Raw genomic sequence first — 24,609 nt, 5'->3', positions numbered from 1 at the left:
CATAAATTTATTTTTCCTTCTTTCACGGCTGGAAGATTTGTTCTTACCACAATCTAACAACTTCAGCATATGACGTCTTTCCTTATTGAGAACTTTCACTTTTTCACTTAAAGGAAACACTTCATGGCTTCTCTTTGGCATAACTGAATTGCCAGCATCATCACTCCTGCAGTTTGGGGCCGTTATTTTTTTTTTTTTTTTTTTTTTTGAGGCGGAGTCTCGCTCTGTCGCCCGGACTGGAGTGCAGTGGCCGGATCTCAGCTCACTGCAAGCTCCGCCTCCCGGGTTTACGCCATTCTCCTGCCTCAGCCTCCCGAGTAGCTGGGACTACAGGCGCCCGCCACCTCGCCCGGCTAGTTTTTGTATTTTTTTTAGTAGAGACGGGGTTTCACAGGGTTAGCCAGGATGGTCTTGATCTCCTGACCTCGTGATCCGCCCGTCTCAGCCTCCCAAAGTGCTGGGATTACAGGCTTGAGCCACCGCGCCGGCCTGGGGCCGTTATTAAGTAAAACAAGCATTACTTGAACACAAGCGCTGTGATACTGCAACTGATCTGATCACGGAGATGGCTACTAGTGACTAACGGGCAGGCAGCACCTAAGCATCATGATGTTGGACAAAGACAAGACTGATCCTGGGCAGGACAGAGCAGGACAGTGCGAGATTCCATCATGCTACTAGAATGGCACTCAATTTAAAATGTATAAATTGCTTATTTCTGGGATTTACCGTTTAATATTTTCCATTTAATACTTTCAGACGGCAGTTGACTGCAAGCAACTGAAATCGTGGTAAGCAAAAGGACAGGTAAGAGGGGACTACCATATTAGAGATTTCTCAATGTAACTGATAGTCCAGATTGAAAAAATAATGCCAAATATATGCAGAAAGCATCTAGCTCGACAACCCTCCATACATTTGCAGATGCCAGTTTTTATAGGCCTCAGGTTGCCCACGTGATGAAAGCCAAAGACAACGTCCCTGAGCCCTGAAAACAGGAGAGCGGAGACCATACCTGCGTGTAGCTTAGCAGACTGGACACCTCCCTCTTGGAGAGTCGTGAGCTTGATCTTCGGCCTGTAGAGGAAACAGCCAGGAGTCTGTTTTGAGGGGGCAGGCACCAGCCCAGGGAACGGCCTTGCTGATACGGGCTGCTCTCCGTGGCGTGGCCTGGGATCTCCCCTACACTATTGTCAGCCACAGGGGTTTGCTCTCAGTCCCTCGGTGTCGTTCATCTTCTCCACTGATTTTATTCATAAGACAACAGAGCCCTGGGCCAGGCATGTGACAGGACCCAAAACAACACTGAAGTTACCAAGAAGGGGAGAGCCCTCCGATTCCTTCCAGCAGGGCGCTGCCCATCCAGGGACCACTAACTACATTTCCAGGAACAATTCACTGCCTGCCGTGTCAGCCGCTTCTCAAGTGCTCCCATGTAGAGTGTGGCTATTGTGGGGAACAATGCAGAAATAGAACCCTTTCACGCTCGCAGGAAGTTCCATGGGATGGCACAGCTGACAGGACAATGCAGGGCTTTCCAACCCAGCTGGGGCGGGATCCCAAGTGAGCTGGCTGGAGCTGCTCAGGGCAGGGTGGAAAGGAAGCACACTCCAGACCTCCCCCTCCCAACCCCAGCCCAGCTCTTAGTGGGGAGAGGGTCCCACTGCAGAAGAGCTCTCTGAGGGCCCATGCCGAGACCACTGCTGTCATGACTGGCAGAGAACAGGGAACCATCAACCTTGTGTCATGCTCAGAGTCCCAGTTGAGACGAGAGTCTCAAAGGGGAGGCCAAGGGCTGCGGGCAGGCGTGAAGGGCTCAGCCCTGCATCCCTCCTTGCTGGAGCTCTCTTCCCTCCCAGGGAATTGTGGTGAAGGTTGTCAGACACTCTCCCCAAAGCCTCCAGTGGTCTGCAGTGACCGCTCAATGTGTCAGCGCCTGACACCACCCCAGTCCCCACTGCCCAGCCACCTCTGATCTCCGGGGTGCGGATGGCCTCCAGGATCGGGGGCGAGTCGGAGGACTGGTCGCTGCAGGCCCCATTGACGAGGATCGAGTCTTCCCTCCCGCCGGCGTCCTCCTCTCCATTGAGATGCCTGGTGTCTCCCTTCATGCTTTCCTGTGGGAGAAGCCAGAACGGGTGGGGTGGAAGGGAAGCAGGGACACGAGAGGGGCAGTGTTCCCCCAGACGCCCCGCCATGGGCTCTATGTTCCCAGGCCAAGGCCCCAGGATGCATTCTCGGGGTGATGCTCTTGTCCAAGCACCCCACCCAGGCTGCCCCCCATAGCCTCCCCCTCACCAAGCTCGGAGGCTCAGGACTTGGTTCCATGTGGACAGGCTGTCCCGAAGGCTCAGACGCCAGCACCCAGGACAGAGGCGGGGGCCAGGGCTGGGGTCTCAGGCTCAGACTGCTCTGTGCAATTAGCCAGCCCCTTCAAACAATGCCATTTAGGACCTGCCTGCCCCGGCCTGTCTGCCGCCAGCCTCTGTCCCCTCTGGCCCTGGCCCCCTCTCCCTGCTCAGCCTCTGCAGGGGCTCAGGAAGCCAGTGCATTATTTTCCCTCCTGACCCCTTTGTTTGCTCTCTCCCTTCCCCTCAATCTCCAGGTCCTCTTCCCACCCACCCCCTCCTCCCCCACAGAACCGCTTCTCTCCTCTCCATGGCAGCACAAGCCCCGCCTCACCCCATCCTCCAGGGCCCATTGGTCTGCTGGCCTGTCGCTCACTCCCCTACTCCCTCACCAGCTGGGGCTCAGAGTCCCAAGTTCCCAAGGAGGGAAGGATGAAGGAGGCACAGGCAGAAAGCCTGGGGGGAGTTAACTGGAGGGGGACTCCCCAGATCCGTTGTAGCCTCACCCTCACCTCTGGGACTTGGCCTCCCCACTGCTGCCCCTCCTGGTCAGGTAAATCAGCTAACACACAGGGCCAGGGCCACACTGATGGGTTGGCAGGCTGTGTGACCTCTGGGCTGGCCCATTGCCTGCAAGATTGTGGGCACACAGATTTTGTTGGATGCAAGAACCTGTATGTATCTCCCCCTAGGGAGACTGGGGAGCTCACCTTCTAGAAAAAGAAAACTGACACACAGACTAGGTTATTCTCCGAGGTCATATAGCCCATCTAAGAGGTGGAGCCAGGATGAGAAAGAGAACAAGCAAAAAACTCCAGTGCACAAATGCCATCTGAAACCGAGTTTTCCAAGTCACTTGCCTTTGCTGTTTGTTCCACCTTTGGTTGGCAAAAATATTACAAAAGCCTAGGGACAATATGAGACCTCCAGGCCCCCATCCCTGAGCCACAAACAGCTCCAGGTCACTCACACCACACCCTTGTGTCCTGGAAGCGGGCCTGGGAAAAGTTTCCCCAGAAAGCTGCTGCCCATATGCACCAGGTCTCCCAGCCTCTGGGCTCCATCGTGGAGACATACCAGCCCCTGCCAGACAACCCGTGCTAGCCTCGCAGTTTACCTTCTATCCATCCATCCATCCATCCATCTATCTTAGAGACAGGGTCTCACTCAGTCACCCAGGCTGGAGTGCAGTGGCGTGATCACGGCTCCCTGCAGGCTAGAACTCCCAGGGCTTCAGTGATCCTCCGGCTGGGCCCACAGGTGTGTGCCACCATGTGCGGCTAATTTTCTGTAGAAACAGAGCCTGGCTACATTGCCCAGGCTGGCCTCAAAGTCCTGGCCTCAAGGGATCCTCCCACCTCGGCATCTCAAACCAGGGTACCTTCTAGAAGCCACACCTTGTATTGCTGGCTCCGAGCTGCACTGGTGCCACTGGCACTGCCCACCAGGGGGCGCCATGGAGCCCAGTCTGATGTGCCCAGTGGCGGCAGAGGTGCAATTTGTGGTGGGTGCACCTGCCCATTGCATGGGGCAACTGGACCTCTGCTGCTACTCCCCATGTGGCCCAGGAGCCACACAGGCTACACAGTACCATCACCTGAGAGCTGGTCGGAATAACTGTTGGAACTGGGAGCTGGCTGGAGAAATCTCAGGCACTAAGCTAGATGTCCTGAAGCAGGATTTTCTTTTTTTTTTTTGAGAAGTCTTCCTCTGTCGCCAGGCTGGAGTGCAGTGGTGCAATCTCAGCTCACTGCAACCTCTGTTGAGAGTTCAAGCTAATCTCCTGCCTCAGCCTCCTGAGTAGCTGGGATTACAGGCATGCGCCACCACGCCCAGCTAATTTTTGTATTTTTAGTAGAGACAGGGTTTCACCGTGTTGGCCAGGATGGTCTCGATCTCTTGTCCTCGTGATCTGCCCACCTCAGCCTCCCAAAGTGCTGGGATTACAGGCATGAGCCACTGCGCCCAGCCTGAAGCAGGATTTTCACAAGACATTTTAACACACACAAGTCATGCCTGGGTGATTAATATGCATATTAAAGCAGCATTGTTCAGATTATAAACATGTGTGCTGAAACACAGCACGTAGGCTTTCTATGTCTCACATGATCCAGGATGTGTGCCAGCACATGTTAAGGAATTTTCCCCAACCCCCAAGGACAGGGGACATGCCTGAGTCAGACCAGTCAGCTGCTTCTCAGGCCTTTTTCTCCCAAGCCCTGACCCGGAAGAACAGGCTGGCTGACCTATGGCCAGGTCCTACGAGATAAAGCGACCTGAATCCCAGGGAAGTTGCTGGAGTGTCCGTTCAGAATAATCACTACTTTCAAGCGTTTCACCTCAGGCCAAACCAGCGAACTAAGTAACCTAGTGGGCCTGGCATAGAGTAGGAGGTGGGGCTACCTGGTGTACCTGGTGTCTCCAGGAGGGTCCACCACCCCAAAGTGCTCTGGGGGGAAGACACACAGGGTTTGTTTGTGGCCAGGAGCTGGTGGCAGACCAGAGGCCTGGACTAAAGGATGTGACCTCCTTTGCCTTCATCCAGGACCCAGGGTTCTAATGTGTGCTGGGTTTCACAGGCAACATTGAACCCCAGTCCTCAGACAGCCCCTAACTGGGTCAACAAGAAGCCAGACAGGAGTCTCACCTCCTAGACAGACCCAGGTTGACAATGATTAACCACCCTGGGACTTCCCCCAGGGCCTCAGCAGTGCCAACTAGTCACCAGCCTACCCGACGTGTGGGCAGCACGCCTTCTAAAACCCATATCTCAACATTCAGGAAAAGTCTCAAGCCCCTAGAACAAGACCTGTGGGTACTGGAGAGAGAGTCCAGGAAGAAAACCCACAATAAATGGCACCAGCTACCTGGGTGCTCTCCAGGAGCAAGCTGAGCACTTAAATACACTTTCTTCCCGTTGCATAATTCAATGGGATTTCATTTAAAATTCCTTCTGTTTTTATCATGACCCTACATTTGTAGTGAAATTAACTACCCTCATTGCCTTATAGCCACAGCTGTGTAGACAGCATACACCAGCTTCAGAACCTGCACCCGTGACTAAAAGATGCCCAGCTCAGCCGGGCACAGTGGCTCAAACCTGTAATCCCAGCACTTTGGGAGGCCGAGACGGATGGATCACGAGCTCAGGAGATCGAGACCACCCTGGCTAACACGGTGAAACCCCGTCTCCACTAAAAAATACAAAAAACTAGCCAGGTGAGGTGGCGGGCCCCTGTAGTCCCAGCTACTCGGGAGGCTGAGGCAGGAGAATGGCGTAAACCCGGGAGGCAGAGCTTGCACTGAGCTGAGATCCGGCCACTGCACTCCAGCCCTCCAGCCTGGGTGACAGAGACTCCGTCTCAAAAAAAAAAAAAAAAAGATGCCCAGCTCAGTTCCTCCCCCACCCCGCTTTAGTCTACATGCAGGCCAAGACAATCTAGCCCTGAGGCATGTGCTGCTGTGTTCTCTCAGCCTGGAAGCCCTCCCGACTCCCTACACCTCCTGCTTCCTTTCTCAGACCTCAACACCCACAGCTCAAAATCCAGGAATAAAAGCTTCTCTCCCAGGCCTTTCCTCCCACATATATAAATACATAAAAATCCCCCCTAATATATATAAGGTCATCTTTTTTTCAGTGCTTACTATTTGTCAGGCACTGTTTTGGCTTTACCCATCTTAACTCATTTAATCTTTAAATGTGGTGAGTACTGTTATTCCTGTTTTGCAGATGGAGAAACCCGAGACAAAGACTGACATTCTACCTCCTTGTTCAATATATAGGGAAGGTAAATAGCATACAAATTTAACTACATGTTCTTAGAATCAGGACAAGAGAAATTAAATTAGCATCAGGTGTGTACTGGTGGCTACGAATCTCCCTCACCTCTTTCTGTGTATCTCACTGACTTCATGATTCAAGGCTGGCATTTCCAGACAACATGGCCCCGATCACAAGCCAACTTTATCTAACATGACCTATCCAGAGTGGTGGACGTGCTGGATTTAGAACTGCGCCATCCCACTCTGCCACTGTAATATCAAGTAGCTAACAGTTCCCAGGGCCCTACTTACTGTAGGCTGAACACTGTCTCTACCACCATGGATTTTTATTTTTTTTCTTTTTTAAGATCAAGTCTCACTAGGTCACCTGGGCTGGAGTGCAGTGGGGTGATCTCAGCTCACTGCAACCTCCACCTGCCCGGTTCAAGCAATTCTCCTGCCTCAGCCTCCTGAGTAGCTGGGATTACAGGCTTGCACCACACCATGCCTGGCTAATTTTTGTATTTTCAGTAGAGAGGGGGTTTCGCCATGTTGGCCAGGCTGGTCTCAAACTCCTGACCTCAGGTGATCCACCCGCCTTACTCTGGGATTACCACCCAGCCCGTCTGCCACCTCTTTTAACCCCCACCCCATCCTGGGGCAGGTCTTATTATCCCCCTGCCTTCAACAGGCTCAGATGAGTTAAGTCACACAGAGAAGTGGCAGTGCCAAATCTCATGCCCAGGCAGTCCAAGGCACGTGCCTGGAACTGCCATAACCGAGACAGACAAGAATTACAGAAGTTATGAACAATGCATCACCCATTCCAGGGATGAAGGGAGCTTCGTGGCTGGGACATGATACACCAACTGAGAGTTTCCCTTCACAGAAGGTGACTGCCTAACCTTGTGATGAGAGGTGAACTTTGACCCTTTCCCAGAGGCTGGGGTCCAGCGTGTGATTCGGGGTGGGCAGCAGCACTGGGTGGGCCCACCCACAAGGTTCTCCCCCAGGGGCCTTCCTCATTAGTGCAGCAGGGTGCCTGTGCCCCGACTGAACCAGGTCAGATGTACTCAAATGCAATGTGGCAGACTGAGGGGTAGGTGGCACCCCCAATTAGACTCAAGAGGAGGCTCAGGGACTCGCCCCAACCCAGCAATAATGCTGAGAACTGATGTCACTCATTTCCTCCAGGCTGACACCAGCAGCAGAGCTGTTTCACAGCACTTCGTAAATGTTAATTGCATTAATTAAACCTCACAATGCAGGAAGGGGGGTCACTTTGGTATCTGCCCCAACCCCCGGGGTGCAGTAAAAAAATTAAAAACTAAAATCCTTCATTCAGTGGAGAGTATCAATTTAAAGAAAATAAATAAATAAAAATTCCACCTCCACAGCCTATGTTAGAGAAATCTAGGGCCAGGTGTGGTAGCTCAAGCCTGTAATCCTAGCGCTTTGGGAGGCTGAGGCGGGTGGATCACCTGAGGTCAGGAGTTCAAGACCAGCCTGGCCAACATGGTGAAACCCCATCTCTACTAAAAATAAAAAAAATTGCCGGGCGCAGTGGCTCAAGCCTATAATCTCAGCACTTTGGGAGGCCGAGACGGGCGGATCACAAGATCAGGAGATCAAGACCATCCTGGCTAACACGGTGAAACCCCGTCTCTACTAAAAAATACAAAAAACTAGCCAGGCGAGGTGGCGGGTGCCTGTAGTCCCACCTACTCGGGAGGCTGAGGCAGGAGAATGGCGTGAACCCGGGAGGTGGAGCTTGCAATGAGCTGAGATCTGGCCACTGCACTCCAGCCTGGGTGACAGAGCAAGACTCCGTCTCAAAAAAAATAAAAAATAAAAAAATAAAAATAAATAAAAAAATTAGGCCGGGCGCAGTGGCTCATGTAATCCCAGCACTTTGGGAGGCCAAAGCAGGCAGATCACAAGGTCAGGAGACCGAGACCACGGTGAAACCCTGTCTCTACTAAAAATACAAAAAATTAGCCAGGCATGATGGCGGGCACCTGTAGTCCCAGCTACTTGGAGAGGCTGAGGCAGGAGAATGGCCTGTAATCCCAGCACTTTGGGAGGCCGAGGCGGGCAGATCACTTGAGGCCAGGAGTTCAAGACCAGCCTGACCAACGTGGTGAAATCCCGTCTCTACTAAAAATACAAAAAAAAAAAAAAAAAAAAAATTAGCTGGGCATGGTGGCAGGCGCGTGTAATCCCAGCTACTCAGGAGGCTGGGCAGGAGACTCACTTGAACCCGGGAGGCGGAGATTGCAGTGAGCAGGTTGCAGTGAGGTTGAGATCGTGCCACTATACTCCAGCCTGGGCAACAAGGGGGAGACTCCATTTCAAAAAAGAAAAGAAAAAAGCAAAGAAAACAAAAAAGAAAAGACAAGACATGGGAGACCCCAAAAAGATGGGAGGATGGGAAGGAGCAAGGGTTGAAAAACCGCCTATCAGGTACAACGTTCACTATTTGGGTAATGGATATACCAGAAGCCCAATCCCCACCAGTAAGTAATATACCCATGCAACAAACAAGCACATGTACTCCTTGAATCTAAAAAAGGAAAAAAAAGGCCAGGTGCGGTGGCTTAGGCCCGTAATCCCAGCACTTTGGGAGTCCAAGGCGGGCGGATCACGGGGTCATGAGATTGAGACCATCCCCGCTAACACAGTGAAACCCCATCTCTACTAAAAATACAAAAAATTAGCTGGGCGTGGTGGCACACACCTGTAGTCCCAGCTACTCGGGAGGCTGAGGCAGGAGAATGGCATGAACCCGGGAGGCGGAGCTTGCAGTGAGCGGAGATCATGCCACTGCACTCCAGCCTGGGTGACACAGCGAGACTCCATAAAACAATGCAGTAAGTAAGCTGTAAAAGTTAAGCCCAGGGAGGGGCACCACACCTAGGTGAAGTAGAGAGCGGGAAGGATCCAGGCAGCAGGGACAGCACATCCAAAGGAAAGGGGGCCAGACACAGGCTGTCCACACCAGTGGCAGCAGAACACGTGACAGAACACAAGGTCCCAGTACTGTGCTTTTGTCTGATAAGGAACTTACCCTAAATTCCAGAAAACATCAGATTTACAGGAAAGCAGTAAAAAAACAGCGCTGCTGGGTGCAGTGGCTCATGCCTATAATCCCACCACGTTAGAAGGTCGAGGCTTGAGCTTGGCCTCAGGAGTCGAACGCCAGCCTGGGCAACACAGCAAGACCTCTTCTCTATTAAAATATTTTTTTAAATTAGCTGAATGTGTTGGCATGCCCCTGTAGTCCTAGCTACTCGCCTGTAGTCCCAGCTCCTCAGAAGGTGATGGGGAATGATCACCTAAGCCTCGGAGGTTGAGGGTGCAGTAAGCTATCGTCACACCATGCACTCTAGGCCCTGTTCTTAAAAAAAAAAATCCAATATTTTTCTCAAACCCCAGTTCTATAATCTGTGAAATAAAGGAACCCACCTGATTCACTGGGAAGTTGGTATCAAGGACACCTACATAGATGACACCTGAAGTCACTTATTCTCAGGTGCCATCTTGCTGCCCACCCCAGCACCACTCCACAAGGCCAATCAAGAAGTATCCACCCCATCACCCTCCACAATTCGGAATGCGTTTGGGGAACTGCTCAATGCCTCTAGGTCATGAGTACATGTACCACTGTCATCCTACAGTAGAAGCTGGGCCCTTGGCAGAGTAAGCAGAATTATCAGAAGAGTGTGTCCATACAAAAAAAATTAACCAGGCGCCGTGGCACACACCTATAGTCCCAGCTACTCGGGAGGCTGAGGCAGGAGAATCGCTTGAACCCGGGAAGCGGAGATCGCAGTGAGTCACTGCTCTCCAGCCTGGGCAACAGTACAGGCTCTGTCTCAAAAAAAAAAAAAAAAAGTATGTGTCCAAACAGGGAAAAACCAGACAAGTGGCTATCTGCAGGCTGTTCATGACACCAAAATACACTCAGATGCTTGTCAGTGCATTGGAATAAAATCGTGTCATTACCTTTTAGATAAGTAACAGGAAAAAAAAAACCTGGGACCATAAAGATCTGAAAAGATATGACAGTAACTTTAGAGTCTAAACTTCTTGCCCTTATACAAAAAACACAAGCACCCAGCCCCTTCCCCTATATCCACTTTGAGAACCCCTTGAAGGGTGTGGCAGCCCCAGGCAATGGTCAATGGTAATTCAGAGAATGAGGGGCAGTATAGGAGCAGAATCCTAGGCACTGCCATGCCCAATTCCTGTGGCCACCTACCCCTTGGCAAAATCAGAGCCTAGGGCCCTCTGTCCCCTCCCAAAAGGACAAAGGAGGTCAATGTTCTGGAAAGAGACCCCCTCAACCTTGGCCCCTCCCTCACAGTGGGCTGCACCTGTGGCTTCAACTAAGAACGTCTTAAATCTCGAGTCTACGTATCTACACAGTATTTAGTCATCTTAAGCCTAAACACCTACACAGCAGGGATGCTGGTTCAGTCTTTGGGATAGTAATCTTGACTGTGTCATCTAAAATGCCTAACGTCTATATCCTGCTACACAGGATTCTACTGCTCAGAAACCACCCAGTTCAAAGCTCTCGCGAAGGCCTCTGTCCAAGGGGGTCGCTGCAGTCCTGTTTGTCACAGCAAACACTACAATCAAATCACAGTCAAGAGGACTGGTTAACTAAATTACCTACTTCCACAATAGGGGGCAAAGAGTGCAGTACTTATTGTTAGACAAAGTTATGTAAAGTGAAAACAAGAAACCTGCATGATACAATATCAATTATTAATGTTTAAGCCATTTACCTCCAGCATTTCTTCTCTAACTCTAAAAATTCATACTCAGAAGGAAGGTTTGGGGTAACTACCTTAAGCCCATGTAACTTTTTTTTTTGGAGACAGTTTCGCTCTTGTTTCCCAAGCTGGAGTGCAATGGTGCAATCTCGACTCACTGCAACTTCCACCTCCCGGGTTCAAGCGATTCTCCTGCCTCAGCCTCCATAGTAGCTGAGATTACAGGAATGAGCCACCACACCCGGTTAATTTTGTGTTTTTAGGAGAGACGGGGTTTCTCCATGTTGGTCAGGCTGGTCTTGAATTCCCGATCTCAGGTGATCCGCCCGCTTCAGCCTCCCAAAGTTCTGGGATTACAGGGATGAGCCACCACGCCCGGCAAGCCCATGTAACTTTGATAATCAGAAAACATGTAACTCACCTAAGAAACATTTATTTGAATTAGTCCATTCAGGTTTAATCAACATAATTATTTGATTATTTGTATATGATATGAGGTAGGGACCTAATTATTTTTGCCCACAAGTAGAGCCAGACACCTATGAATACATCCTAACTCTACCTCTTATTTGAACTTCCAATATATATGTAGTATGGTTTGAGGCTCAGTTTTCTGTATCTTTTGCCATTCTTTTTTTTTTTTTTTTTTTTTTTTGAGATGGAGTCTTATTCTGTTGCCCAGGCTGGAGTGCATTGGCATGATCTCGGGTCACTGCAACCTCCACCTCCTGGGTTCAAGCGATTCTCCTGCCTCGGATTCCTTGGGATTACAGGTGCATGCCACCACGCCTGGCTAATTTTTATATTTTTAGTAGAGATGGGGTTTCACCACACTGGTCAGGCTGGTCTTGAACTCCCGACCTCAGACAATCCACCCGCCTCAGCCTCCCAAAGTGTGGGGATTACAAGCGTGAGCCACTGTTCTAGGCCATTGCTACTATTTTTAATCACTACGACTGCTAGAGCAAGCCTGCAAGCCTTATAGAAAAGTTCATTTCTCCCTTTAGTTTGTGGTCTCTCATTTCCTGTTCTCTTCTGCTCTCTAGATTTCTTTAAGGGAGCTTAGTTCTTCTACCCACAGATAAAGGCACAGCATTTTTAGTTGTTTCAACATGGACAGACTTTCAAATAAATTATTTCTATCATAACCAGAAAATAAGTCCTTGTACATTATGTATTGAAAAGATAAAAATCACAACACAAAGAAAAGCTAGGCACGTTATATTCATATCAAAAAAAAAAAAAAATGCCAGGGACAGTGGCTTATGCCTGTAATCCCAGCAAGGTCGGAGGCCTAGGCAGGAGGATCGCTTGAGCCCAGGAGTTCAAGATCAGCCTAGGCAACAAAGTGAGACCCCAACACTACAAAAAAAAAAAAAAAAATTTAGGCTGGGCACAGTGATTCATGCCTATAATCCCAGCACTTTGGGAGGCCTAGGTGGGCAGATCACCTGAAGTCGGGAGTTCAAGACCAGCCTGACCAACATGGAGAAACCTCCGTCTCCACTAAAAATACAAAATTGGGGGCCGGGCACGGTGGCTCAAGCCTGTAATCCCAGCACTTTGGGAGGCCGAGACGGGCGGATCACGAGGTCAGGAGATCGAGACCATCCTGGCTAACACGGTGAAACCCCGTCTCTACTAAAAACTACAAAAAACTAGCCGGGCGAGGTGGAAGCGCCTGTAGTCCCAGCTACCCAGGAGGCTGAGGCAGGAGAATGGCGTGAACCCGGGAGGCGGAGCTTGCAGTGAGCTGAGATCTGGCCACAGCACTCCAGCCTGGGTGACAGAGCGAGACTCCGTCTCAAAAAAAAAAAAAAAATTTAAGTCTGAGTACCGTGTCTCAAGCCTGTAATTCCAGCACTTTGTGAGGCCGAGGTGGGCAGATCGCTTGAGGTCAGGAGTTCGAGACCAGCCTGGCCAACGTGGTGAAACCCCATCTCTATTAAAATAAAAAGTACGAAAACTAGGCCGGGCGTGGTGGCTCATGCCTATAATCCCATCACTTTGGGAGACCGAGGTGGGCAAATCACCTGAGGTCGGGAGTTGAAGACCAGCCTGATCAACATGGAGAAACCCCGTCTCTACTGAAAAAAAAAAAAAAAAAAATTAGCCGGGCATGGTGGCACATGCCTGTAATCCCAGCTACTTGGGAGACTGAGGCAGGAGAATCACTTGAACCTGGGAGGCGGAGGTTGCAGTGAGCTGAGATCGCGCCATTGCACTTCAGCCTGGGCAGCAAGAGCGAAAAACTGTCTCAGGAAAAAAAAAAAAAAAAAATCACAAAAAACTAGCCTGATGAGGTGGCGGGCACCTGTAATTCCAGCTATGCAGGAGGCTGATGCAGAAGAATCATTTGAACCCAGGAGTTGGAGGTTGCAGTGAGCTGAGATCACACCATTGCACTCTAGCCTGAGTGACAAAGCAAGACTGTCAAAAAAACTATTTTTTTTTTAATTAACTAAGTATAGTGGTGCACAAGTGCCTGTAGTTGAAGCTACTGGGCAGTGAGGCCTGCGGTGGGAGGACCGCTGGAGCATTGGAGTTGAGGTTACAGTGAGCTGTGACTGCAGTACTGAACTCCAGAGACCCTGTCTCAAAAAAATTTTTTAAAAGTAAGAAATCACTGCTAGTACATGTCACAACACAAAGAAGACTCAAATATCTCATGCTAAGTAAAACAACCCAGACTCAAAGGGCTATATAATGTATGGCTCCCGCTTGAATCCAGGAGGTGGAAGTTGCAGTGTGCCAGATCATGCCACTGTACTCCAGTCTGGGTGACAGTGAGATGCTGTCTCGAAAATAATAATAATAATAATAATAATAATAATAGCCGGGCGCGGTGGCTCAAGCCTGTAATCCCAGCACTTTGGGAGGCCGAGACGGGTGGATCACGAGGTCAGGAGATCGAGACCATCCTGGCTAACACAGAGAAACCCCGTCTCTACTAAAAAATACAAAAACTAGCCGGGCGAGGTGGCGGGCGCCTGTAGTCCCAGCTACTCGGGAGGCTGAGGCAGGAGAATGGCATAAACCCGGGAGGCAGAGCTTGCAGTGAGCTGAGATCCGGCCACTGTACTCCAGCCTGGGCGACAGAGCGAGACTCCGTCTCAAAAAATAATAATAATAAATAATAATAATAATAATAATAATACATGATTCCATTTATATGACATTCTGGAAAAAGCAGTACTGCAAGGACAGAAAACAAATCTCAAAAAGGAAAAAAGAAATATGAAAATTAAGGCCTACAGATAAGGGAACTGCATATATACAAATGGCTTTAAAAGAAGCCCATGATCTAACATAAAAACCACTTTTCAAAAACTGTCCACAATTACCTAGTGGGGGCTCAGATCTGCCCGCCTCAACAGTCAAGAAGCAGGCCTGCAAAACAGTCAGCTGCACCCACAGAAAGCACCAGAGCGTCTTAACCCAGCACATCTTGTGTGTCCTACCAGTCCTGTGGACTCAGTCAGGTGCCGGCAGAGGTTTTGGAAAATAAATCTGCAACAGTGTTTTAACGCAGTTCTACTCCTTGCTAGTTGTGTGGTCGTAGTAACAGTCATATTTAGTATTGAGCAGTTCCCCTAATTCAGCATCCTGCTTACAGCTCAGCATGTAACATCCTAGGGCAACATGAGGACACAGATAAGGTTTGCAAATTCACCCAAAGACTTGGGAAAGCCAGTGCCTAAGCTTGAGGCTCTTCCTCAAGTGCCATCGTCAGGGTAGGGCTTCCTTACCCATGGTGCCAAACAATTCCCAGAGTCAGAGAAAATGGCTTGCCTGGAATATAATGAACACTTAAGTCTTCATCACAACCACCTTTTCACAAAAGAGGGGGTGCCTGTACCTGGCTCAGTGGGACCCTAGTTAGTGCCTCCCATTCCAATCTCCAGAGTCTCCTGTATCCATTCAGATGTGAGTTCTACCAGGCTTCAGGAAGCCTGATAGTAATTAGGAATCAAAGGCAGACAAGGGACCAGGCACGCTGGCTCACACCTATAATCCCAGCACTTTGGGATTACACTTGAGCCTAGGAATTTGAGACCAGCCTGGGCAACACAGCAAGAGACTCTCCATAAAAAAACACTTTAAAATTAGCCGGGCACAGTGGCTCACACCTGTAATCCCAGCACTTTGGGAGGCCGAGGTGGGTGGATCACCTGAGGGGGGGAATTTGAGACCAGCCTGACCAACATGGAGAAACACCATCTCTACTAAAAAAAAAACAAAATTAGCCAGGAATGGTGGTGCATGCCTGTAATCCCAGCTACTCAGGAGGCTAAGGCAGGAGAATCACTTGAACCTGGCAGGCAGGGGTTCGGTGAGCTGAGATCCCGCCATTGCACTCTAGCCTGGACAACAAGAGCGAAACTCCATCTCCAAAAAAAAAAAAAAAAAAAAATTAAAAGTAGCCAAGCCTGGTGGCTCTCACCTATAGTCCTATCTACTCAGGAGGTGACTGAGGTGAGAGGATCACTCGACCCAGGAGTTCAAGGCTGCAGTGAGCCGTGATCACACGACTGCACTCCAGCCTAAGCAACAGAGTGAGCCATGTTGCCATGCTGCCAGGGCCCATCACTGTACTGGCTGCAGGGAATACCCTACAAAGGCATCAGTACTTCTGCAGGAGAGTTAAACCCTTGACTCCCAAGTCCCGTCCCTCAGCCTACTGCTCCGGAGACAACCACTCTTCTTCAGCCACACAGGCTGAGGCTCTGGCAAAAACGCAAGACAGCTGGGCGCAGAGGCTCACACCTGTAGTCCCAGCACTTTGGGAGACCAAGACAGGATTGCTTGAGCCCAGGGGTTTGAGACCAGCTGGGGCAACATAGTGAGACTTTAATGTTTCTACAAAATTTTTTTTTTTTTTTTTTTGAGACAGAGTCTCGCTCTGTCGCCCAGGCTGGAGTGCAGTGGCCGGATCTCAGCTCACTGCAAGCTCTGCCTCCCGGGTTTACGCCATTCTCCTGCCTCAGCCTCCTGAGTAGCTGGGACTACAGGCGCCCGCCACCTCGCCCGGCTAGTTTTTTGTATTTTTTAGTAGAGACGGGGGTTTCACCATGTTAGCCAGGATGGTCTCGATCTCCTGACCTCGTGATCCGCCCGTCTCGGCCTCCCAAAGTGCTGGGATTACAGGCTTGAGCCACCGCACCCAGCCTCTACAAAAAATTTTTTAAATTAGATGGGCATAGGCTGGGTGCCGTGGCTCACACCTGTAATCCCACCACTTTGGGAGGCCGAGGCGGGTGGATAATGAGGTTGGGAGATTGAGACCATTCTGGCTACGGTGAAACCCTATCTCTACTAAAAACACAAAAAGTTAGCTGGGCATGGTGGCGGGGGCCTGTAATCCCAGCTACTCGGTAGGCTGAGGCAGGAGAATGGCGTGAACCCAGGAGGTGGAGCTTGCAGTGAGCTGAGATCATGCCACTGTACTCCAGCCTGGGCAACAGATTCTGTCTCAAAAAAAAAAAAAAAAAAAAAAATTAGATGGGCATGGAGGCACGTGGCTAAGGTCCCAGCTACTCAGGAGACTGAAGTGGGAGGATCCTGGAATAAGCCCAGGGGTTCAAGGCTGCAGTGAGCTATGATCGCACAACTGCACTCCAGCCTAGGTGACAATGCGAGAATTGTCTCGAAATAAATAATTTAAAAAAAAAAACAAAAAACACAAGAGGTTACAGACTGGGACAAGTGGAGGAACAGATGCCGTACTGAGACCTCGCCAGTTCCCTGGCCCTGTCGCCAGACCTCCAGGGCAAGGTACTGGAAACAGGAGTATCCCTTAATATTGGAGGGAACACGAGGGAACACTAAACCCTGCAATATTCTCAGGCAGATAAATGATGTTGTAGCCATAAAACAAGAGAAAGACACCATTAAAAATTGAATTTGGGCCAGGCACGGTGGCTCACGCCTATAATCCCAGCTCTATGGGAGGGAGGCTGAGGTGGGCAGATCACCTGAGGTCAGGAGTTTGAGACCAGCCTGACCAACATGGAGAAACCCCGTCTCTACTAAAAAAAAATAAAAAATTAGCCGGGCGTGGTGGTGCACGTCTATAGTCCCAGCTACTTGGGAGGCTGATGCAGGAGTATCACTTGAACCCGGAAGTTGCAGTGAGCCAAGATCACGCCATTGCACTCCAGTCTGGGCGACAAGAGTGAAACTCCATCTCAAAAAATAAAAATAATAAAATAAAAATTGAATTTGGGTGTGTTGGCTCATGTCTATAATCCCAGCACTTTGGGAGGCTGAGGAGAATAGATTGCTTGAGCCCAGGAGACTAGCTTGGGCAATGAGGTGAAACCCCATCTTTACAAACCATACAAAAATTGGCCGGGCATGGTGGTGCATGCCTATAGTCCCAGCTACTTGGGAGGTTGAGGCATAAGAATTGCTTGAACCCAGGAGACAGAGGTTTCAGTGAGCCGAAATCGTACCACTGTGCTCCAGCCTGGGCAACAGAGCGAGACTGTCTCAAAGTATAAATAAATAAGTAAATAAAAAATAAACTAGAGCAGAGGTCATACCTGTACTATTTTGCTTGAATGAATGAAAATATCTGAGTGAAAAGTGACTTAGAGGCCATACATGGTAGCTCACACCTGTAATCCCAAGCCTTCAGAAGGCTGAGACAGAAGGATCCTAGAACACAGGCTTTCAAGGCTAGCCTTGGCAACATAGCGAGATCACATCCTTATAAAAAAAAAAAATTTGGCCGGGCGCGGTGGCTCAAGCCTGTAATCCCAGCACTTTGGGAGGCCGAGACGGGCGGATCACAAGGTCAGGAGATCGAGACCACCCTGGCTAATACGGTGAAACCCCGTCTCTACTAAAGAATACAAAAAACTAGCCGGGCGACGAGGCGGGCGCCTGTAGTCCCAGCTACTTGGGAGGCGGAGGCAGGAGAATGGAGTAAACCTGGGAGGCGGAGCTTGCAGTGAGCTGAGATCCGGCCACCGCACTCCAGCCTGGGCGACAGAGCCAGACTCCGTCTCAAAAAAATAAAATAAAATAAAAATAAAAATAAAAATTTAAGCATATCTATATATATGTGTGTATATATATATATATATATACACACACACACACACACATTTTTTTTTTTTGCTTTTTTTTTTTTTTTTTTTGAGATAGGGTCTTGCTCTGTCACCCAGGCTGGAGAACAGTGGCAGGATCTCGGCTCACTGCAACCTCCGCCTCCTAGGTTCAAGCAATTCTCGTGCCTCAGCCTCCAAGTAGCACGGATTACAGGCATGCACAACCACACCTGGCTACTTTTTGTATTTTTTGTAGAGTCACATTTTCGCCATGTTGGCCAGGCTGGTCTTGAACTCCTGGCCTTAAGTGATCCGCCAGCCTCAGTCTCCCAGTGTGCTGGGATTATGGGTGTGAGGCACCACACCCAGCCTAAATATATATATATATTTTAAAAGCATGGCTGGGCACAGTGACTCATGCCTGTAATCTACCTAGCGACCATCCTGGTAAACACAGTGAAACCCTGTGTCTACTAAAAATACAAAAAAATTAGCCAGGCATGGTGGCGGGCACCTGTAGTCCCAGGACTCAGGAGGCTGAGGCAGGAGAATGGCGTGCAACCGGGGGGAAGGAGCTTGCAGTGAGTGGAGATCATGCCACTGCACTCCAGTCTGGGAGACAGAGTAAGACTCGTATCAAAAAAAAGAAAGAAAAATGTAAATAAGTAAATAAATAAAAAGCAGCCGGGTGTAACAGCTCATGCCTGTAATCCCAACATTTTGGGAAGCCGAGGCGGGTGAATCACTTGAGGTCAGGAGTTTGAGACCAGCCTTGCCCACATGATGAAACCCCATCTCAACTGAAAATACAAAAACTAGCCAGGCGTGGTGGTGTACGCCTGTAATCCCAGCTACTCAGAAGATTGAGGCAGGGGAATGGCTTGAACCCCAGAGGCAGAGGTTGCAGTGGGCCGAGATCATAACACTGCACTCCAGCCTGGGTGGCAACGCGAGACTGGCTCAAAAAAAAAAAGAGAGAGAAAGAAAATGCTCACCACCAAGATGTAATCTTCCTGTATCTTCCAGAGCCTCAGTTCTATCACCTGTAAAAGGGTCCCAGTGAGAACATGAGCCCCCCCCCAACAAAAGGGGAGACATGTCTGCTCAGTCTCTGTTTACAAAGAGAGTGGCCTGCACATGAAATGAATTCCACACTTCACCAGCCCTGGTCCACCATGAAACTGGAAATCATTCTGAAAATTCATGATTTAAAAGAAAAAACCTCCACTCAATTAGCAGTATGTGCATGAGCTAAGGACTGGTGCTTGGGGGAGAGAGCACAACCTTGTACCTCTGAAAAGTTTCACATTTAGCTGAAACTGGAAAAGGCGTCTGAGCCTGGAGGTGAGGCAGCTGGCATGAGTTGGTCTAGGAAAAGGAATCCCAAGGTAAGTTTTCCCTTTAGAACTCGCCCAAGCCCCCACTGGAAGCAGGTCCATGGGGCTGCAATAATGAGGGAGGACAGGCGCCTCTGGATCACAGGCCCCACGTGGCTGGAGGAAGGGAAGGAAGCAGCCTCCCCAACCCCACCTCCCTTGCTCCTCCCTTAGACCCCTGCAGCTCCCAGATACTGTTTTCCCCTCCCCCCATCCTCTGCAAGGGGTGGGGGTTATGTCTACGACTTTAAGAGCAGGATGCCACTGGCCCCAGCCCTTGTCCCTTTGTCTCAGCACTCTCCACCCCAATGGGAAAAGGTAAGGGATCTCACTTAGTTCTGCAATTACACCTTTGCAGTAGGCCCCCATGCTTGGTCGGGAGGGCTTTAAAAACGGCCCCCGCCCATAAAACAAAACCAAGACTCCGTTCAAAAGGGAACAAAGGCAGTTCTTCCTGCCAACTCCTTAATCGTGGACAATGATTGGGAAAAGCTTTCAGATTTGAGAAAGAAATTGACCACCTTCGTAAAGGCAGAAAAAGGAGAGGCTGGCAGGGGTGCCTCCCTCCATCCCCAAATCTCAGGAATGGCCACCCTAAAATGAGAGGCTATTGGTTATTAAGTACAGACATCAACACTCATCATGTGCTGACCCTACACAGGCACTATCCCACTGCGTCTTTACCCAGGCCCAATGTGGTAGAGGCTATTACCATAAACATCTGAGGAAGATCAAGGGCTGAAGAGGTTAATTCACGCATAAGACTGGTTTCATCCTTACACAACCCTATCAGTAGGACTGTTGCTAATTCAGATGTAATAATGAAGGCACGGAGAGCAAAGAACTTGGTGAGACAGGGTTTAAACACATGCTGAAGAACTAAGACGTATGCTTCCCTAGGGAAGGAAGCTTGCTTAGCCTGTTTGCTAGCTAGTGATTCCAACAATGGCAAACATGTATTGAGTGCTTATACCAACCCTATAAACTAAGTACCATCATCTCAACTCTGGAAAAATCAAGTCCGCACCTGGCGTTTCCAAGGTGGGTTAATAAGAAGCCCCAGCAGGCCTGGTAGAGGAGAGGAGATAATAGCTGTCTCCCAAAAACTGCCACCCATCCGCCAAAACCCACCGCATCCAGAACTCAGGAGGCAGCTCAAAGTTCATACTCTGTCCTTAATTCCCTTTAAACACTTCCCAGCTTCGGGGGAGGGTGGAAACACGGGGCCCCAGCGAGCCTCTCTCCTAGACCAGGGGAGAAAAAGGGAGCAGGGAAGGCTGGAGGCGCGGGCAAGAACTAGGCTCAGAACTCCATTCACAGGTGAGATCCTCCAGCGGGGAGCCTGGGCCTAAGGGCAGCGCAGTCTTACAGCTTGTTAGGTCTTTCTCTGCTTCCACTTGCTCCTCAATAAAGTGGGGCTCAATACCCCCTCCCCATGCAACCACGAGCCGGGAAGCTTATCTTCCAGGAGCTGGTGCTAGAGGTTTTGTGGCCTCAGTGTGCGAGTCTGGGAAGTGGGGCCAGCCGCACCCGGGAGATAGGCTAAGAATGGAATGTAAGACCCCAGGGTAGGCGGCGTGGCCGGGGCAGGGAGGCGCCGTCCCTCCGGCCAGCTCCTCCCGAGCCAGATGTGCACAGGGAGAGGGCGCCCCGCTGCGCCCCGCGCTTGGTGGCTCAGATCGGGAGCACCCCGGGAGATCGCCCTCCGCCTCCATCCCCTACACGCGCGCACACCCCAGCCCGCCCGAGTCTAAGCCCACACTCACGAGCTCTTTCCTAAAGTTGGGGTTGGGGGAAGGGACAGCGCCTCGCCTGAAGCCCCACATCCCAGTTGCAAGGGGCGGACGCCCACCTGCATGGCAGAAACCCCTCCTCACCTCCTCCGCCCCTTAACTTATCCCAAGGCCGAGGCCAAGTGAGTACACCCCCTGCCCATGAGCAAAGCCCCAGTTCATGCTCTCGACGGACACCTCCTCCCCCTCGAGTCTGGACCCCGGGAAGCCAGCGTGTCCCCCTCCCTGAAAGCAAGCTTCTCTCCTCTTCGGGCTCCTGGAGGCAGCAGACGCGTCCCTTCCTCTCGTATCTCCGGTCCCGTCAGATGTATGTACCCCGCGTCCCACCCGCGGACCCGGTTCCACCCCAAGCAGGGTCTGTGGGCGTTTCCTCACCCCTCCAACCCAGCCCGGAGGGAGCCCCTCCTCGGGAGGTCCTGGAGAGGGTCTCTCCCGGGCAGCTTAGGAAGCCCCCCACCGTCTCCTCCCCTAGCAGCCCTCGAAGCCGCCGGCTGCCGAGCCTCCCCGGGGCCCCGGGGCGCTCACCTGCCGCAGGGCTGGCTCGGGCGCGGCTCGGCGGCGGAGCCGCGGGTCGGGGCTGGCTGGCGGGAGGCCGGCGGGCTGCCGTGCAGGGCGCTGGGCTCGCGAATCTCCGGAGCCGATCGCCGAGCTAGGTTTACTTGGGCCACTTAACCCCAGCGCTGCCGGCCGGGCGCGGCCGCCCGCTCGCCCGACCGCCAGGTAGCCGGTCCCGTCCGTCGGGGGGCGCTCGGAGCGTCCACGCGGGTTACGGCCGCGGAGCCGGGAGCGGCTGCTACGAGGAAGCGGCGCGGGCCGGACGGGGCAGCGGGAGTGGGTGGGGAGGGGGCGGTGCCGACTCCCCTTGTAGCCCTGGCCCGGCCCTCGCCCCGCCCCCGCCCGGGGGCGCCCCCGCCGCAGCCACTCAGATCCCGGCCCGGGCGCGGGGGGACCGGGGAGGGGCGGGGACGAGGGAAATTTGAAATCGCTCGGAGCCTCCCCTCCGCCCCTCTCTGCGGGCTCCGCCCCCTGGCCCCCTGGCCCCCCCAACCCCGGGCCAGTGAAATCACCCTGGGGGACCCTAAGCGGGAGGGGTGGAGTCAGACGTCCAAAACCAGACTCCTTCTGGAGCCCCTTTTCCCGGGCTCCCTTCAACACGAACGGAGACACACACAGGCCTGGAGGCGGGGGCTCAGAGAGGGCAGGGCCCCCACTGTAGTCACACAGCAGCAGAGTCTCCGCTTTAACCCCCACCTCCAGCCGCAGTGCCACCAGGGCGCCGCGGTGCCCCTGCCTGTCATCCTGCTTTGGACCCTGTGCCTCGCCCTTCCTCCCTTCCTTCCACCCAGCCCGGCCTTTGTCAGCCATCTTGAAGGGAGGGGAGGACAGGGGAGGGGAAAGAAGACCAGCGGGTCTCTGGCTACCTGGGTTCCAGACCCTGCAGGCATGGACGGACTGAGGGAGAAGCAGCCTTCAGCAGGTCTCCCCACCTCTGCCCTGAGATGACCGTTGAACCACTGGAAAACAGCGCTTCCTAAAATTTATCTGACCTGGGACTTACATATTTGCTTGTTTACCTGCTTGTGGTCTGTCTTCACGCAGTAAACTAAGGACAGGATCTCAGTAGATGCTCAATAAATATGTGTTGAATGAATGAATGAACAAATGAATGATCTATATCGCCTACAAGCCCCCATAGGAGCCTCCCCTGCCTACCCTTCAAGGAATCTACTACCTTAACCCCTCTCTGTCTTCACTCCAACTTCTCTGCTGCTCCTTAATACACCAAGCGTTTCCTTGTGATGGTGACTTTGACCTCACTGTTCCCTACACCTGGACATTCCTTGCCCAGATCTTTGCAGGACCAGATTCTCACCCCTCAGTTTTCTCCCAAAAGGTTACTTTCTGGAGAGGCTTTTACCGATTACTCCACATGAAGTCTCCCCTGTCCATCACTCCTATCCTATTTCATTCTGTTCCTAGCACTTACCGCGATCTGAAATTGTTTTGCATATCTGTTTTCCTGTTTACATCCCCCTACACACACACACACACACATACACACACACACACACACACACACCTCATGGGAGCAGAAACCACATCTGTGTGCGTCTCCAAGGGCTTATAGTGGATGGGGGATGCATCAGAAAGGAGCTCAATACAAGTTGGTTGAATGAATGGGCATGGGTTTCCTGCCTTCTGGGCTCTGGCTGCCTTACTCCACAGCTTTCTCCCTGTATCTCTTACCAGGTGAGTAAATGAGTGAAGGGTTAATTCTTTGGATGCTGCAAAAGTGTCTATACTTACTGGATCTGATTCTACCTAAGAGCTTGGGGAGAGGCTAGGGAGATGCCAGAGAGAAATGGGCTCAGTTCAGCGCCCTGCCTGGCGCCCAGCAGGGCCTCTTGTGAATGAACAGCAGGACTCCTTGGCTTTTTGGCACAAACATACAAATTGGTGTCCAGTCCATTGGTGCAGGAAGAAGGGGGTCTCTGGAGAGGGCCTGTAGCTTGCCTCCACCATCTGGGGCATATCTTTTTGTTTGTTTGTTTGTTTGTTTTTGTTTGTTTGTTTTGTTTTTTTTTTGAGACGGAGTCTCGCTCTGTCACCCAGACTGGAGTGCAGTGGCCAGATCTCAGCTCACTGCAAACTCCGCCTCCCGGGTTCACGCCATTCTCCTGCCTCAGCCTCCCGAGTAGCTGGGACTACAGGCGCCGCCACCTCGCCCGGCTAGATTTTGTCTTTTTAGTAGAGACGGGGTTTCACCGTGTTAGCCAGGATGGTCTCGATCTCCTGACCTCGTGATCCGCCCGTCTCGGCCTCCCAAAGTGCTGGGATTACAGGCTTGAGCCACCGCGCCCGGCTTTTTTTTTTTTTTTTGAGACAGAGTCTCGCTCGATCTGTCACCCAGGCTGGAGTGCAATGGTGAAATGGCGCCATCTCCGCTCACTGCAACCTCTCCCTCCCGGGTTCAATCTCCTGCCTCAGCCTCTGAAGTAGCTTGGATTACAGGTGCCCACCACTACGCCTGGCTAATTTTTTGTATTTTTAGTAGAGACAGGGTTTCACCATGTTGGCCAGGCTGGTCTCGAACTCCTGACCTTGTGATTCGCCTGCCTCAGCCTCCCGAAGTGCGGGGATTACAGGCGTGAGCCACCACACCCAGCCTGGGACATATCATTATAGGAAAGAAAACATCATACATAAACAGGTCTGAAGCTGGGCGTGGTGGCTCACACCTATAATCCCAGCACTTCGGGAGGCTGAGGCAGGTGAATCACAAGGTCAGGAGTTCGAGACCAGCCTGGCCAACATGGTGAAACCCCATCTCTACTAAAAATACAAAGAATTAGCAGGGCCTAGTGGCGGGCACCTGTAATCTCAGCTACTCGGGAGGCTGAGGCAGGAGAATAGCTTGAACCTAGGATGCGGAGGTTGCAGTGAGCCGAGATCACTCCACTGCACTCCAGCCTGGGCAACAGAGCAAGACTCCA

At 51.4% G+C, this 24,609-nt stretch overlaps 1 protein-coding gene across 3 annotated transcripts in view; it reads right to left on the bottom strand.

The window, feature by feature from the left end:
* Nucleotides 1-21,946, bottom strand: part of DNMT3B (DNA methyltransferase 3 beta) — a 50,578-nt gene extending 28,632 nt beyond the window's left edge. For all 3 annotated transcript variants that reach the window (XM_030915705.1, XM_030915703.1, XM_030915704.1), the window contains exons 1-3: nt 21,641-21,946; nt 1,970-2,117; nt 1,016-1,077 (exon numbers count right to left, since the gene is read on the bottom strand). In XM_030915705.1, the coding sequence (XP_030771565.1) occupies nt 1,016-1,077; nt 1,970-2,111 (204 nt within the window). In that variant the 5' untranslated portion in view covers nt 2,112-2,117; nt 21,641-21,946. The remainder of the gene's footprint in view (nt 1-1,015; nt 1,078-1,969; nt 2,118-21,640) is intronic.
* Between the last annotated feature and the right edge of the window lie 2,663 nt (nt 21,947-24,609).

This window comes from Rhinopithecus roxellana, chromosome 13 (assembly GCF_007565055.1).
Source record: "Rhinopithecus roxellana isolate Shanxi Qingling chromosome 13, ASM756505v1, whole genome shotgun sequence".
NCBI lineage: Eukaryota > Metazoa > Chordata > Mammalia > Primates > Cercopithecidae > Rhinopithecus > Rhinopithecus roxellana.
This window is presented reverse-complemented; position numbering and strand designations above follow the sequence as displayed.